This window comes from Sinocyclocheilus grahami, unplaced genomic scaffold, assembly GCF_001515645.1.
Source record: "Sinocyclocheilus grahami isolate Dianchi unplaced genomic scaffold, SAMN03320097.WGS_v1.1 scaffold45.1, whole genome shotgun sequence".
Lineage (NCBI taxonomy): Eukaryota > Metazoa > Chordata > Actinopteri > Cypriniformes > Cyprinidae > Sinocyclocheilus > Sinocyclocheilus grahami.
The window spans coordinates 1510496-1527559 of NW_015505224.1; the positions used below are offsets into that span (position 1 = coordinate 1510496).

General features: G+C 36.2%; 1 protein-coding gene across 2 annotated transcripts in view; it reads right to left on the reverse strand.

The window, feature by feature from the left end:
* LOC107582508 (uncharacterized) overlaps positions 1–17064 on the reverse strand; it is a 100193-nt gene that overhangs the window by 75029 nt on the left and 8100 nt on the right. Inside the window, exon 2 of one of the 2 annotated variants that reach the window (XM_016268388.1) lies at positions 2119–2300. In XM_016268388.1, the coding sequence (XP_016123874.1) occupies positions 2119–2214 (96 nt within the window). In that variant the 5' untranslated portion in view covers positions 2215–2300. Of the gene's footprint in view, positions 1–2118; positions 2301–17064 lie in introns of those variants that run through there. The other variant, XM_016268389.1, reaches the window with a different exon arrangement.

The window sequence follows — 17064 nt, forward strand, 5'->3', positions numbered from 1 at the left end:
TTGATGTATTTCCTCAGCGACCAGCACGGATCAGCTCCAGGCATTGATTTCTAGTTGACTCCTCTTTTGGAAGAACAAAAAAAGTAGTTTTTTCACCACAACGAATAAAACAGCGTCTTCACGACGTGGCGGTGGCGGCAACAACAATACTACAGCGAGAATAAAAGTTACGCCTTCTTTCTTTGCGTGCACATTTGGGCGGCGTTATGCAAATCTTCCCACATTGTGATGTAGATATGTGGTTAGAATGAGCCGTTTTAGGTAGGCGTGTTTGACTCTTAACTTTTGTAAAGAATATCTTTGGATTTGAGACTTTAGTCTTTGCAACTTTAGGGATCTTATCTATTCACGAACAGCTTGTAACACTCCAAAGACAAATGAAAACTTGAAATCGCATCATATGACCCCTTTAAAAGTGGCAGATTTCAATTTCAAATGTATAACTTTTTCTACCAAAATATTAAGTGGCACAAATCTTGAAGAGTGATAATAATAACAAATGTTTCTTTAGCAGCAAATCAACATATTAGAATGATTTCTGAAGGATCACGAGACTTGGATGCTGAAAACATCTTTTTTTTTTGCCATCTTTGCTATCAAAGGAATCAATTAAATTTTAAAACACTGTACATCAAAATAGAAAACAGTCATTTTAAATTGTAAAAATACTTTACTGTTTTTACTGTATATTTGATCAAATAAATGCAGGCTCTGTGAACATTAGAGACTTCCTAAAAAAAACAAATAAATAAAATAAAATAAAATATGACTGGTAGTGTATGTAAACAAACTTCATTCCCAATTCAAAAAAAGCTTGTATTAAAACGAAAACATCTCATTCTGAAATCTTTGGATTACTTCTTAACACCAGAACAACTAATGATAAGAGTAAAATGATTTTGAAAAATTAAAAATGATAAAAATAAACACTAATAATCTAATAACACTGAAATGTAATTTTAGGAAATCCCAAAATTAATATCCATTTTTCATACTGCAGATTGTTATACTGTGACGCCTACATTTATTTGTAGCATTTAAAACAACTGATTTTATTTTTTTGTGCTTTATTTTGAAATTATTTAGACAGAATCTTATACAATAAGCTTTGAGCTACACAGAAGCTTTGCATTTCAGGAGCTAATCAATTATTTAACTCAAATCAATATTTTATGTCTAATTATTTACTTATGTGGCAAGTAGCCATGTAATAAGTAGGATAATGTACATCCAGTTGGCTGTTATTGCAGAATAAACCCCTTCAGGGCGACGCAAGACCCCTTTGCTTCACATCCTGATCCCCTGTTGGAGTTTATTCTGCGATAACAACCTGCAGAATGTACATTATCCCTTAATTATCGGCCTATCAGTATCAACCAGAATTTACATTTCAGTGCATCCCCAAATGAAAGATTACAAAGAATTGACACATTGATGATTCATTCAAAATAAGATCAGGAATGTACATTAAGGAGAAAATAAAGCTCATTTGCGACGTCATGGTGAGTAAGTGCGAAGAAGTCTTAAAGGCACAGCGTACCAAATAATTCCTAGGTGTAAGAGAACGCATAAAATATTTGTGAAACCTTAATCATGACAGCTTTTGATGCAGAATAATAAGAGAAAAAAATCCCATAGGATAAAAAAAGACCCTTTTAACAGTCAACACAAAGCCCACAGGCACCATGATATCAATCACACTTTGTTTTATAGTTCTCCTCACTCGTAACATTTCACACAGTCATTCCTGCCTGCATCACTTACTGGAAACCTGCCTCCCCAAAGCACCCACTCCTATGTATGTGCGACTTCCTCTACTTCCTTTATTGTAATCTGTGTCAGTAGTTTTCATAGTTTGGAGTGTTCCACGAAAGCATATAATATAAACAGTATTTAAGACTGAGTTCACAGAACAACTTAGGAACAGACAAGTATTTCGAGCCCATGTGTGTGAACAAGGTTGCCTCTAAAATCCTTTCCACATTTGACAGGGGAAAGAAAACATTCAGAACTGTGAAAACAGGATGCTGTCTTTCAGTGGGAATGAGGATAAAGGTAACAAGGGTCACAGATTATACTACCGCCTGTTTTTCTATGTCTTTTAGGTGGAAGACAAACCTGTTTGTCCTTTTCCTTTGCCTTCCCGCTGCTGGACACCCGGGAGGAAGTGACATCACGAGGGATGACAGAGATTTGGTGCAATGGCATGTTCATCCCCGCAGTTCAGTGGCGCTCACACTCTCTGAAGCTGAAGCCTGTCCACCAGCACCGGCATGATGGAAAGAAGCACTGATCCAAATCTGACAAGAGAGACAAAAAGAGATGAGAAATGAATGCTCCAAAAGCATGATCATCATTCCTACTGCCATGATGAAGATAAAATGCACACAAACATATCTTGTCAATCAACTGTCGTTAACTGCTTTCTGTAGATGGTAATCCCCTGGAGTGTGGTGTGTTAACTGAACCGGTTAAACAACACTGACTTTTGTGAATCTATACTGTAAGTGTGAAAAAATGACTGCCTAATTTAAATACTCGTACAACAGCAAGCATATTTCAACATGTTTTTTCAATGAATATCGATATAAATTTGCAATCTTTGAGGTCACCCACCTGGAATACTGACAAATCCAGTGATTATACAACGAATAAAAAATGATTGAACAAAATAAAAAAACAATATAAATAAATAAATTGAACAAACAAATCCATAATGAAATAAAATAAAAATAAATAAATATATACAAACATAAATAATCAGCCAATCATACAGCATATGAACTCGCCAGATAAAGTGCTTTCAATTTTTTGTGCAGTAAGCATCAGATGGCAAATGGATTGAAATAATGAGAATGTTTTCAGGGCTAACCCAAACACTAAAATCTAGTTAACAATCATTTTGTTTTAAGACCAACAAAGATGTTGAACAGGAAAACATCTCAGACGGTGAAATCACGGTAAGTATTCACAAACACTGCTGCATATTAATTGAACTACAAAAACATCAAGTCTCATGCAGCGAGTGAGGAAATGAGAAGCAGCAGTAAAAGTTGAATCACCAATTACAAACCGACTCCCATATTCTCCATAATGAAACGCATTCTTTGAAGGAGAACAAAGAGCTCATGCCACACTGAGACAATGCGAAGTCTGCTTACAAACAGGCTGTTCAACTTCTACCACCATCTGCTGCAACCCTAACAGCAATTCAAATTCTCTCCATCTTGTGACCATGCCAACGGCCGTGTTGTGTGTAAAACTATGCATCTAGAATCGCAACGGTGACCACCGGCATCAGACCAAATCCACCAGTTTGGCACTGCAGAATGAAGACGTACTGTAGTGCAAATGGATTGATTAACAGACTCACAAAACTGCAGAATGACAAACTGTTGGACACTGAACAACACAGAAGTGAAGCTAGTACTGACAATACTGAACATCTCACTGCTGTTTTAGACCAACAGAACAGTTCAACGGTTTGAGACCACACTTTTTGTGAATATTTGTGAAAATTTAGTTGTTTTGTTTGGTTTTATTTTTTGTGTTGATTAGATTTTTGCTTTTTGCTTTTTATTTTGTTTTAGTAAAAAACTTAATTTGTTTTGAGCATTTAAAAAATATAATAGAAATAGAAATAATTATTTTAAATGAAAATAAATAAATGTAAAAAATCCATGCATGTAAATAAGTAAAATGTAGTGTAAACATATAATAAAAATTATTCCAAACTATTTTGACATCATTAATAGATAAATGTATGACTGTGCTTATCAAATTATCTGCACATGCTTTTTTGAATATCATAATTGTTATGCTGATAACATAATATGTAATAAAAATACATTTTAAACCACCATATAGGAGCATTTTCACTAGTGGAAACTAGTCTTAGATATTTGAACCCTACTGTACGCACAACAGCTTGAAGTCATTTTCACATTTGGTTGTGTGATTATCAGTGAATGCATATGATGATCTAATATTATGATATTGTTATAATGGTCAACACATGGGGAGGAGTGAATGAAATCCTCCCTCTTTGGCATCAAAAGTGCCATTAATTCATAAGCTGCTCACAGAACAGCTGGTCAGTTCATACTGTATGCATCCAGGACTCATAGCAGGACAGTTATCTGAGCAGAAACTGCTCCACATGACTGATCAACAGCCTGTGCTAATCACACCGCATTAAAGCGGAGGGCATGTGACTGCATGCAATCACTCATGTGCCACCGGATCAATGGGCCGAGGATGATTTTTAGCAGTCTAAAACAAAGGTAGCAGCGTATGGTTTACTGCCAAGTACATGAGACGTGTGGCATGCTGATGAATCCACAGTATCCTGGTCCATTTTTGTAGGTAGACTTCATGTCATGATCAGTAAAACAGCTTAAGGCAAATGTTGAGTTTCAATGGAAGAACAAACACATCAATCTCATAGCTTTCGTTTCACTGAAAAAGTGACTGTGTGGGAAAGGAAGCTAGTGGTCAAATTCTTAAGTCAATGCCCTTTGAGGTTTTCATGAAATCAGATGTCATAATAACAATAATAATCACGGGCTTGGAGCCTGTGGAGGGATGACTAATGCATGAGGTCTCTGCCAATTCTTGATCTAAATGAGCAGTTGAAAGTGAAAATGCCTCGGCGCAGTCGATCAGGGTGGAGGAGTTAAAAAAGGGCAGCCGTCTGTCAATCTGATGTGCCACGTACAGTATGTACTGTGTAAAGGTCATATATAAGTACTGTTATTGCTATTATTGCTCATATCTGAGATTAGGGATTTGAATAAACCCATAAACTTAAGAATTTAGCTTTGTCATGCAACTTATCCTCAACATTTGGCCTACAAAAGTAAGTGATACCTCAAATCATATGGCTTGGTGAGCAATATTACTGTTCTAAAACAAAATTATTTATCATTTTTGTCTGGGCAAATAAAAATCCTACACAGACTCAAGAGGCAGCCACACTAAACTTTGACCATTTGGACAACTTTAAAAACTTAAAAAAAAATTATAATAATAATATTAAAATTAAATGTAATGATGCTAACCTGCAGCTTTAAAGTTCATATTATTTTGATTTAGCGCTATAAGGTCACAGACTGACATAACTATCTTCCATTGGTCACATGTCTTTACAGGTCAAAGTTCACTAAACTTGCAATACAGTAAAATGCAAAAATTCTTTGCATGAGCTTGCGTTTCCGGTGTACAGCATTCAGATATGTATGAAATGAATTTCATCAAATTAATGTCACATGGACTATTTCAACAATGTCCTTACTACCTTTCTGGGCCTTGAAAGTGTCAGTTGCTTTTCTGTCAATGGAGGGTCAAAAAGCTCTCGGTTTTCATCAAAAATGTCTTAATTTGTGTTCTGAAGATGACCGAAGGTCTTGCGGGTTTGGAATGACATGAGGGTAATTAATTAATGACAGAACTGGAATTTTAGGGTGAACTAACCATTTAATGCTGAAGGAGCAGCATGAAGCACTGAAGTGGAGTCATCTAGAAAACAGAATATCGCAGAGCCACTTTTCCAACATTGCACCAAACAGTTCTTGTTGCTTAACTCTTCCATTTGTCCAGCTAAAGAGAGAAACTGGACACCAGGCAACAAAACAAGTGACCAATCCTGAGTAGCGTCACTCGGGTTGTTTACAACTTTGTAATCGTGCTTTTCCCGAACCAAGCTCAAGTGGAAATATAACTGTAACCATTCATTACTGTTCTTTGAACCATTAGGGCCAACAGGGGAAAAGTGTCCATTAAGCAACCACTTAACAACGCTCTAGCAACCTAATAGCAATGCAATAAAACCTGAACCCTTTAGTAACCACACAGTAACACTCCAGCAGTTTGACAGTGATTTTTGCAGACAAACACTACTGAAATTTTGTTCAGAAATGTTTAAAACTAGTTATGTTATGATTAGCATCTGGAGATTAAGGGGGGAAATATGTCTCTGCCAGGCTGAAATGCCTCAAAGAGCATAAAAAAAACCGTTAGGGATGCAGGATATTGGATTTTTGCCCATATCTGATATGCTGATATTTTATATATTTCCTTTTGTTTGGAAACAACACCAAGTCTCTCCTGTGCAGAAATTATAAGCAAAATATTTTTTATTTTGGTTAGTTTTTAACAAGAACTTATTTGTTAGAATTAAATAAACAATTATGAAGGTTTTTTGACAGTACATTGAAGCTTTGAAAATAACTATAAATAAACCATATATCAATCGCTTCTTTATTATGTAAGCTTAACCCTAACATTTTATTTTAAGATTTAACATTTGTAGATGGTCTAAAGCAAAAGAGTTGTAAAAATTCTGAAAATCTTTTAGAGCTTATGAATTGTTTGAAAAATAAAACATATTACACATTAATTAATAAATCAGTATATATATAATTATTTAATTTACAAGTGTCATGTTTGTGATTTTTTTTTCATGTAAGCTATGCAGCCAACAGCGCCCCCTACAGATTAAAACTCCTTAATAAGCGGGCGTTAGGACCTGAGGGAGGCTGCGACTGCTGCCGCTGCACGTGCTATTACTGTTTACTCTATCACACACCGAACGCGTCATTCTGTAGTGCTTTCACAGATTAAATGCAGCGATCCAAAGAGTCAATCTAATCATCATTCAGACAAAACTTTGCTTCAAAGATGAGCCACAATGCTGACATGATCTAATCGCTAGCACACCCTGAGCACATGTCAGTTAACGCATTCCTCTTATCGGCAAGACATATCGGCATAATTTTTCATATCGCCCCATGCCGATATTTACATTTAAAGCCATTATCGGCCGATTCCGATATCAGTCCGATAATATCGTGCATCCCTAAAAAACGTTGTTGTTTTTTCATCCTTTTGGAGTTTCAGAGAGAAAAACTCTGATAAATTATTGAAGATAAATAATGTACATAGTAAAGCCACTGCATTGAATTGGGATTACAGAGCACACATAGCGTAACAAATGGATGAGAATATGTGCCTCAGCTCAAATCAGTCACCAAGTTCAAGCTCATGGCAGGAAGAAGAACCCTGCTGGCAGCATGTGATGAGGTGTACTGTATGCTTCACGACTGCCACAAATACAGCTTTCACAGAGCCCAGAGCAGGGATTTCAGTCTTAACGTGCATCACATTAGCAATATGAAGCACAGCTCGCACAGAAGTCACTTTCAAACCAAGCAGCTTTCTGTTGCAAATCCGTGTAACCAACTTGACACCACTGCCAAATCTGTGTGGAGAAATCTTTCGCCCTTATGCAAAACATCCAATTGCATGGATTTCTATTGAAATGACTGCATTATGCCTGTGAAAATTCGCTAAACAATGTTACATATAACCACACATTTAGAAATGCTACGTAGGCAGCTCACTAGGTTTTTGAGTCTGCACTTCTCAACACACCTCACCATTACACAAAGTCCACACCACAACTATAACGATAAAGACACCATATTGTCGGATTAATCATCTTTTCTGTGAGCGGGCCTTAACTCTCTGACAGTAAGAGAGCGTGCTGCACTGTACACTGATCTGATCAGCCAGGTAAATTACCCTGCTTCCACAAAGGATGATCCATCAATGAGCAGCTGCCGCTAGAAATGACATGAGATCGATACAGCAATGGATCTATCCGAGAGACGGGCCTGAGCCTGTGTGTTTCCCCTCTCTGGAAAATCCTTCTGCTGGTCTCCTGTGTGAGAGATAACGCTGAGCGCCAAGACTCTAACCCAGATTCATTCATCCATGCAACTGTAAAGGTGACATAGTTAGACGTTCCCCATAGACGGATGTTCCTCCAGACTGAAAACAGCTAAAGCTTCATCTGTATGATGTATGTTTCCATTTAAGAAACTGTCATTGTTGGGAAAGCTTGTCAAGCTACAAGATACTCTTCATTTAAAGGTAAACTTCAGTCAAGATACACAAGCTACAATACAAACTACACTGAAGCCATTTTTAAATTTATATTTTTTACTTACAACTTTTAACTTTGAATATACATTTTATATCATATATAAACTATATAACTTATATAAATAAGTTTTAAAATACTATATATACTACCTTTTTTTTAATTTATTCCTGTGATGCAAAGCTGAATTTTTCAGCATTATACTCCAGTCTTCAGAGTCACATGATCCTTCAGAAATTATTCTTATATGCTGATTTGCTGCTCAAGAAACATTTCCTATTTATTCTTATCAATGTTGAAAACAGTTGTGCAGCCTAATATTTGGGCATAAATAGTGATTTTTCAAGATTCTTTGATGAATAAAAGGTTTAAATGAACAGCATCCATTTATTACAAGCTATGAGCCTGGCATATCTAAATAGCAATATTAATTACCACATTTGCTTTTTCACTCTCTCTGCATCATCCATGTAACCTGCCAAAACTCAAATGGAATCACAATTCCTTTTGCATTTGAATATCCGATGTCTACATGGAAAGCTGTCAATCAATGTGAGGGGCGGGACTATACTATGGGGCGTGTTTTTATTGGGAGGTGACGTCACTCACAGACGACCGTGCTGAATGCTTTGAACAATGGATGTAATCAGTAAAGGTTCCGCTAAAGGCAGCCGCTAATCAGTTCGTACCTGTGTGAACGAACAGACAACCTTCTTGGCACAATACATAATTCTGTCTTTTTTACTCCAAATGCAGTGATTATGCAGTGATTATACCCTGCTAACAGTGGGAGCAACAACGGTACACACGATAGGTCAATATTCACTATTAACGAAACGCGTTTCACCTGTCTCAACATCTCTCAGTTTCTCTCACTCCGATTGATGCAAGTGAGTAAACATGGGAAATACAGTTGCAAATGGTTTTTACTTTTTCGTTTGAAATGTGGCAGTCACTGTGTGTTCGCGAAAGCGAAAATGCAAACAGTAATGCAAGATTTGCAAAGTCACAATTTATGTGCCCACACGTGGAAAACACAATTGAAAATATAATTTGCAATTCCTTTTGAAAAAAGTCCTGAATATTCTTCCATAGCATTTACTGTCACTTTTGATCAATTTAATGCAACACATATGAATAAAAGTATTAATTTCTTTCACTTCCCTGACCCAAACTTTTGCACCGTATAGTCTACATATTGTATATGATCAAAAGCAGCATCTTCCAAAATATTATACTATTGATAAATCAATATCTTGAATATTGATCAAATAAATGCCATGCACACCACTGTGCAGGAACAGAAATTAATTGCTGAAAAAAAATATTGAACCAGTGCATTTAAAAGAACAATGTAAGTGAACCAATTCACTAAACTGAACACCGCTACCTGTTGGAAAAAGTAGCTTAGTACTAAAAAGCTACTCTGATTTGACCTATTGCACACCACTGAAAAAGTAGCTAACTTACTACTTTTATTTAGTTAATTACTTCACCTCATTGGAAACTTTCATGGTAAATCTGTATTCAGCAAACACCTTGGTTGCAGTTTTCAAATGTTCTGTTTCCAGTATCAGGCATCAACAGGATTTACCCCTGCTGTTTTTTTCTAAACAGTTGCATAATCACACGCCCTATTATCTAGCATCCTCTGGATTTCAACCAAATGGATAACGTCAGGTAGTGTCATATGTGACCGGAGTGGTGATATCAGATAATTATTCAAAGCTTAATAAGTGGCTTACTGGCTTAAACCCCATCAGTGTGCTATATTACATGACCTCAAGATCAGAGCGGGACACAAACTCTGCCAGTGCTGGAACATCCTCACAGACTGTTAAGAGATTAGAGTGGGATAAACCGGACTTGATGTGTACTGATGAAAGCCTGCTGATCCTCACACACACACTGTGCTGCACAGCAGTACTTTCATTCCTTCATTTCACATTCAGAGGCTAGAACGAGCTCAAGAATAAATTATCATAATGTTTTGCGTGTAAACACGTTGTCCTTTTGGGACGCCGTAATTTATGGAGCGAAGTGTTACGCCACTGACCAATTCCTTGCTCGATGCTGTCAGATCTGCTGTCGTCTGAATAAAACAAAGTCATTACTATGATATTTGTATGTTAGCTTTGATACGTTTGTCCGTTTATTATGGACGAACATGCGTTTCTGTCACGAATCTGTGGTGGAAACATTAACAAGATGTCAGAATGTTCTACATTATTAAACAGTTTCCTCAATCCAAAATTCAACTGTAAAGCTATTTCCAATAAACCTGCCCCTAAATGGCACAACAAACTGTGATTGGCTGTTTTCATGTTAATCAGACAGACCTTTTCTGTCTAAGTGGGCAATTCTTGATCAGAAAGCGGACTTCACGTTGACAATGAAAAAGTGCGTTCGACTTTGCTTGCGACTGGATTTGTGATCCATCACAAGATTTGCTGCTTGCAGTCAGAGGAGGAATTGGAAACGAAGACGTGAAGTCGGACACTTCTGCTTACACAGTGTTTGTGTATTTTATCACAGGATAAAGTGGATTAGAAGGAATAGCGCAGCAAATGTTCTGTATGTGCAAGAACGTTCAGCATAAACCTATACTATTTTAAAGTGGAGTCTATACATTTTTATCAGTTTTATTTTGATAAACAAGACACAATATAACATTAAAGGGTTAGTTCACCCAAAAATTAAAATTCTGTCATTAATTACTCACTCTCATATCATTCCAAATCATTCCATGACCTTCGTTCATCTTCAGAACACAAATTAAGATATGTTTGATGAAATCCGAGATCTTTCTGACCCTGCATGCAACTGAAACGTTCCCAGGCTCAGAAACGTAGTAAGGACATCGATAAAAAAAGTCCATGTAACATCGGTGGTTCAACCGTTAATTTACGAAACTATGAGAATAGTTTTTATGCGCAAAGAAAACAAATTAACAAAACTTTATTCAACAATTCAGAAAGCTCACGACTTTCATTAAAAATTTATTAATTTGTGTTCTGAAGATGAACGAAGGTCTCACGGGTTTGGAGCAACTTTAGGGCGAGTAAATAATAACAGAATTTTCATTTTTGGGTGAACTATCCCTTTTAAGTGGACATATTTTTACTGTTATAAAAAAACAAATTTGTGAGCATTAGCGCAGATGAAGGTGTTAGAATAAAGGCGAAACACATGTCATCGTTGTCATCGGTGAATCCAGCCAATCGTTAAACAGTTGTGTTGTCATCAGTACTTGTGTGGCCAATCTGGAGAAACTGTGCAGAATGAACTAGCCAGCCATCTCTTATTGCTCTTGCGGTATTTTGATGGCATACGTCACAGTGGTGTGCCGTCTGCGCCGTCTTAAGTCAGAAAAAAATCAAGTCAGACACCGATCGGTCCGCGCAGCGCCACATGAAGTCGAACACACCTAAAGTCTGGCCTTGTGAGACTAAGAAACACATGGCCTCAGGGTAAACATGCATTTTTGAACACACACAGACACACACACACACACAGTCTCTGCTGGCTCAAACAAGAAGAGTCTTCTAAGAAAGTAAACCTTTCTCGCACTTTGAAGCAAATTTAATGGAGACAGCAGACCTTCCTAGATTTTCTGCATTAGTTGTAGTTTCTGTCAAAGCGTCTCTCCATCCGCACAGATTCCGAGCAGAGCACAGGAGGAAACTGGATGGCGGCTGACTTCATGTTTTGCAATAGGAGCAGGATGAAAGTCTCTGCTGGCTCAAACAAGAAGAGTCTTCTAAGAAAGTAAACCTTTCTCGCACTTTGAAGCAAATTTAATGGAGACAGCAGACCTTCCTAGATTTTCTGCATTAGTTGTAGTTTCTGTCAAAGCGTCTCTCCATCCGCACAGATTCCGAGCAGAACACAGGAGGAAACTGGATGGCGGCTGACTTCATGTTTTGCAATAGGAGCAGGATGAAAGGTTTTGAAAACTTAGTGAGGAAGGCGAAACTGCAGACTGCATCAAAACGAGTCCCTAAAAAGCATTAAGACATGGTGCAAGGATAGCATCACTTCATCTTATTACGTGATTCATCTGCTTTAAGTAAAGAAAATTCAATCGGGAGCTAGGTTTCAGTAAATGCTTTTCCATCTATCAAAATGTTAATGGCTGGTTAGTGTGCAAAAGGAGGTGCTCATTTAGGATGTCTTCTTGTTTCTGAACGCATAAACGCCTGGATGCAAAATTAAAGCATAATGTGTGAATAATTGGGTCATGCAAAGGTTTCTTGGTAAGCTTCCGGCAGCATCCAGTCAAACAACTTAAAACTGTTTATAAAGGCATGTCTGCACCATAGCAAAATTCATACAGACATGATAGCAACAATGATACAATCCAATGAAAAAAAAAAAAAAAAAGTTAAAAACCCCTAAAAGATGAGTTATTTGAAATGTACCTAATACAAGGTATATAGTTAACATATTATAATAACTTTCATTAACTACACCAATATTCAAAGGTTTGAGGTCGGTAAGATTTTCCAATTAAGTAAATATTATTACAATTTAAAATAACTGTTTTCTATTTGAATATATTTTAAAGTCTAATTTATTCCTGTGAAGGCAAAGCTGAATTTTCAGCATCATTACTCCAGTTTTCAGTGTCACATGATCCTGTAGAAATCATTCTAATATGATGATTTGGTGCTCAAATACCTTTCTTATTATTATTTCTGCAGAAAACAATTCATTTCTGAGACTTGTTTAGGACTCTTTGATGAATATAAAGTTCAAAAGATCAACATTTATTTTTATAAATCTTTTATGACATAATAAATGTCTTTATTTTTAAAATGTGCCCCTGGACCACAAAACCAGTCATAGCACGGGTATATTTGTAGCAATAGTCAACGATACATTGTATGGGTCAAAATTATTGATTTTTCTTTTATGCCAAAAATCATTAGGATATTAAGTAAAGAAGATCATGTTCCATTAAGATATTTTGTAAATTTCCTACCGTAAATACAGTGGGGCAAAAAAGTATTTAGTCAGCCACCAATTGTGCAAGTTCTCATAGATTTTCAAATAGTTGTATCTTCGGCCAAATATTGTCCTATTCTAACAAACAGCTTTCAGATGACATATAAATCTCAATAAAAAAAAAAAAAGACCCTTATGACTGGTTTTGTGGTCCAGGGTCACAAAAATCTCACTAACATTAAACGTTTGAATGGTAGTGTGCATCTTACATATATATTTGTCTGGTATATACATTTAATTAATATATATTTAAATGCTCATAAACTACTGATGTGTAAAGCATTTTGTTTGTTAATAACTAGGCAAACAAGAAATCTCTACCCATAACATTTATTTAAAAATTATTATAAAAATTATAAAATGTATTATTATAAAAATTATAGTCTGTTAAAACACATTTTATCATGTTTAAAAATATTCCAGTGATGTTTAACAGTCACTTTCAAAACAGGAGAACGAACATGTCCATCTTTATGTTATAAAAAAGAAAGGCAATAATGTAATTTGTGATTCGATAAAATTGCCCCATAAAATGAGTTATGTCACTGCTGAATCAATGCACAGGTCCACACTCATTATGGCGGTCTCAAACAGCAGCAGTGACAGCTGAGAGAAGAGCACGGAGACGAAAGTGCAAAATTCAGGATAATTGATTTTTCATCATAAACAGGAACAAAGTATCTTTCCTTGAATTTCCTGCTCTCGGACCTTAATAAAACTTAAGGTTACCACCACAATAAGCAGGAAATGGCATTTGCAGAACAATAACAAAAGAAAAACACAGCATGTGCTGCAGACAGTAACATGGTTAATTACTACCTTAAACCAAGAGGATGTAGTTAAAATACTAAGGGGTTATTTACACTTGTATTTACTTCCTGTGGAACACAAAAAGGAGTTATTAAAAAGTCAAAGCTGTTCTTTTACAAAGAATATTCATGATGATGAGCTCCAAAAATATACTATGGGAACAGTATTGTAAGCAAAGTGGATGATGTGGATTTAAATTGCAACCAAATTTAACAAAAAAGAAAATTCTCTCACTGTTAGAGCATCCACGAAGTAAATAAGTTTGTTTCTTCATCAGATCAGTTTTGGAGAAATTTAGCATTACATTACTTGCTCACCAATTGATCATGAATGGGTGCCGTCTGAATGAGAATCCAAAAACCTAATTAAAACATCACAGTAATACACAAGTAATCGTCACGACTCCAGTCCATCAGTTAATGTCTTGTGAAGTGAAAAGCTGTGTTTGTAAGAAACAAATCCATCATTAACACTTTTTAACTTTAAATCAACACAAGAGACCATAATCCATAATAACACTTCCTCCACAAAAAAAGTCCATTCCCTGTTGTCCTCTCACATCAAAATATCTTTGTTTTGGACTGTTTTGGCTTATGAACTGTGCTTGATCGGTGCATATTTCTCTCCCGATTCAGATGAGAGGACTGGAGAAAGCAATATTATGGATAGAGTCTAGTATTTTAGCTGGAAGCAATGGTTTTAAAGTGAAAAACATCTTAATGACGGATTTGTTTCTTACAAACTTGCAACTTTTTTCTTCACAACTCATTAACTGATAGAATGGAGTAATATGAATTACTTGTAGATTAGTGTGATGTTTTTATCAGCCATTTGGGCTTTCATTCTGACGGCACCCATTCACTGCAGAGGATCCATTGACGAGCAAGTGATGTAATGCTACATTTCTCAAAATCTGTTTTGATAAGAAACAAACTCATCTACATCTTGGGTGGCCTGAGGGTGAGTACATTTTCAGCAAATTTAAATTTTTGTTGAACACTGAGAAGCAGCAGCTGGGCAGAGCTGCTTGAAAAATACCTAAGAACGCAGGGAAAAACAATCTGATTCCAACCAGAAACCAAGTCCAGAGCCTTGGGTCTCTCTTTCTGACAAATAAAACTGCTCCAAAGTGTGAAACATTTAACCTTATACACATACTGCTTGTTGATGTACATACTAATCAGGACTGGGCTATCATCATAAGCACACAAGTGATGATGACTGAACATCACTGCAATTCATCATTTCATAAGTGGATTATAATTGTTTTTTCTTTGAGTGGGCCAAAGAGCTGTACACTCCATCTCTATTAAAACATTTTCTGTGTCCAAATGGTCTTACTCAGAGGAAAAAAGCAAATAATCTGTAATGGAAAGTCTTATTCAACTCAGACTAATGTACAAAACAGTGACATGGTGTCCAAAAACAGTTCTAATATGCACTCTTATTTACACACCCCGAACAGTGTATTTATATATGCGCATACGTAATATACAGTGGGCTCAAAAGACCACTTAAGTTTTTTTTTTTCTTGTGCTTCGCTGCTATGCAGTAAACTGTAATTTTTTTTGCACTACAAACAAGTGTGTTTATGATTATCATAATAAATTGATTTTAAAAAATGATAACAAATAGCCGTTTGCAATTTCACGCAGCATTATGGACTATTTTTGTGCATCTAAAATACTGCAAGCCTCACACAAATATAAACCACATGCTTTTACGTAAAAAAAAAAAAAAAAAGGTGGATACTATGCAGCGTTGTGGAAGAGAAAGACCGCTGAAGAAAATGTATGCAGTATGAAGGTCCTAATAACAAGGTGATCATTTATTTATTCAGTAAGTCTGAACTCAAACGAAGCAGTGCGTTTACCAAAATCAAGTACTGCTGCAATGGCAGTCTGCTTCAGGTTTCCCAAAGCTTCCCTAATGTCATCTGAATTAGCCACTATGGCATTTGTGTGTCGTTTTTGATATGTCTGTCTGCTTTAAATTCATGCAAAAGCTGATATGACTTTATTCTGGTTCAACAGTCATGTCTGTCACTTGTCTGCGGTAGAAACCTTTGAAGTAAGGGACCTTGACATGACATTTTCAGCAAATCTATCCATGTTCATAGTCTATGTCTATCAGCTTCAAAGTCACCTATACTTGTGTGTGTGCGCGTGTGTATTTGTTCACAAATGTAGCATTTAAATTAGGGATGCACCGATATGAAAATTTTGGCCGATACCGATAACCGATTATTCTTTATTTTTGAAAGCCGATAACCGATATGTTGGCCGATAAATCTATATCCAAATTGTTATATACTTTTTGAGAGCCTGATTACAAAAAAGTGTACAGTCAAAATAGTAATACTAGTAATTTTCTATTTTTATATAATTTTACAATTTAGTTTTAACCTGTGATCGTAGAGCTTAAAGTTTAACAGCCACTATTCCAAGTTATTAGAAAATTTTAGTTTATTTTATTTTTTTATATTAATTTAATTTGTGCTTAGTGAAGAAAAGCACCACTTTTTTTTCAAAAAACAATTTGTACCCTATGATTTGCTCATCCTCAAGCCATCCAAGGTGTATATGACTTTCTTCTTTCAGATGAATACAGTCAGAGTTCTATTAAAAAATGTCCTGGCTTTTCTTTACAATGGCAGTGAATAGTGGTCGAGATTTTGAAGCAAAATGAAGTGTATCCATCCATCAAGTACTCCACACAGCTCCAGAGGGTTAATAAAGGCCTTCTGAAGCGAATCGATGCATTTGTGGCAGAAAAAATTCCATATTTAAAACTTTAAAATCTATATGTTCCACTAATGATAGGACTGGGAAAATAAATTGATGCATCGCGAATCGAGAAATGATTCGGCACCGATTCTGAGATTTTCCGAATGCATCGCGATTCTTTCTTGAGTCGATTCTGAGCTTAGTTTTGAACAGCAGATGGCACTGCATGCTTTAGAAACAGCTGTACTCTGCTTGTTTCCAAATCCTTACACACACTTGAACCTAAAATAATCATTCATAAAATTCGAAAAGGTTGAAGCGAATTAGGCCCGATCACACAGAATGCGTTTTTTGCAGTGAGAGGCGACTTTTTGGAATTGTTTTTGGTTGGCAGTGAGCGGTCTGCGTGCTGTTTATGCACCTCGCGTTTTTGCCTGAGCGCTCTGAGCGCCTGAAAGTTGAAAAAAAAAATAAAAAAATAAAATAAAAAAAAAACGGTCATTCGCTGGAACGCCACTCTCTCGTGAACACACATATGGCATTCATTGCGTTCCATTCAGAAGGGCTCATCCCTATGCC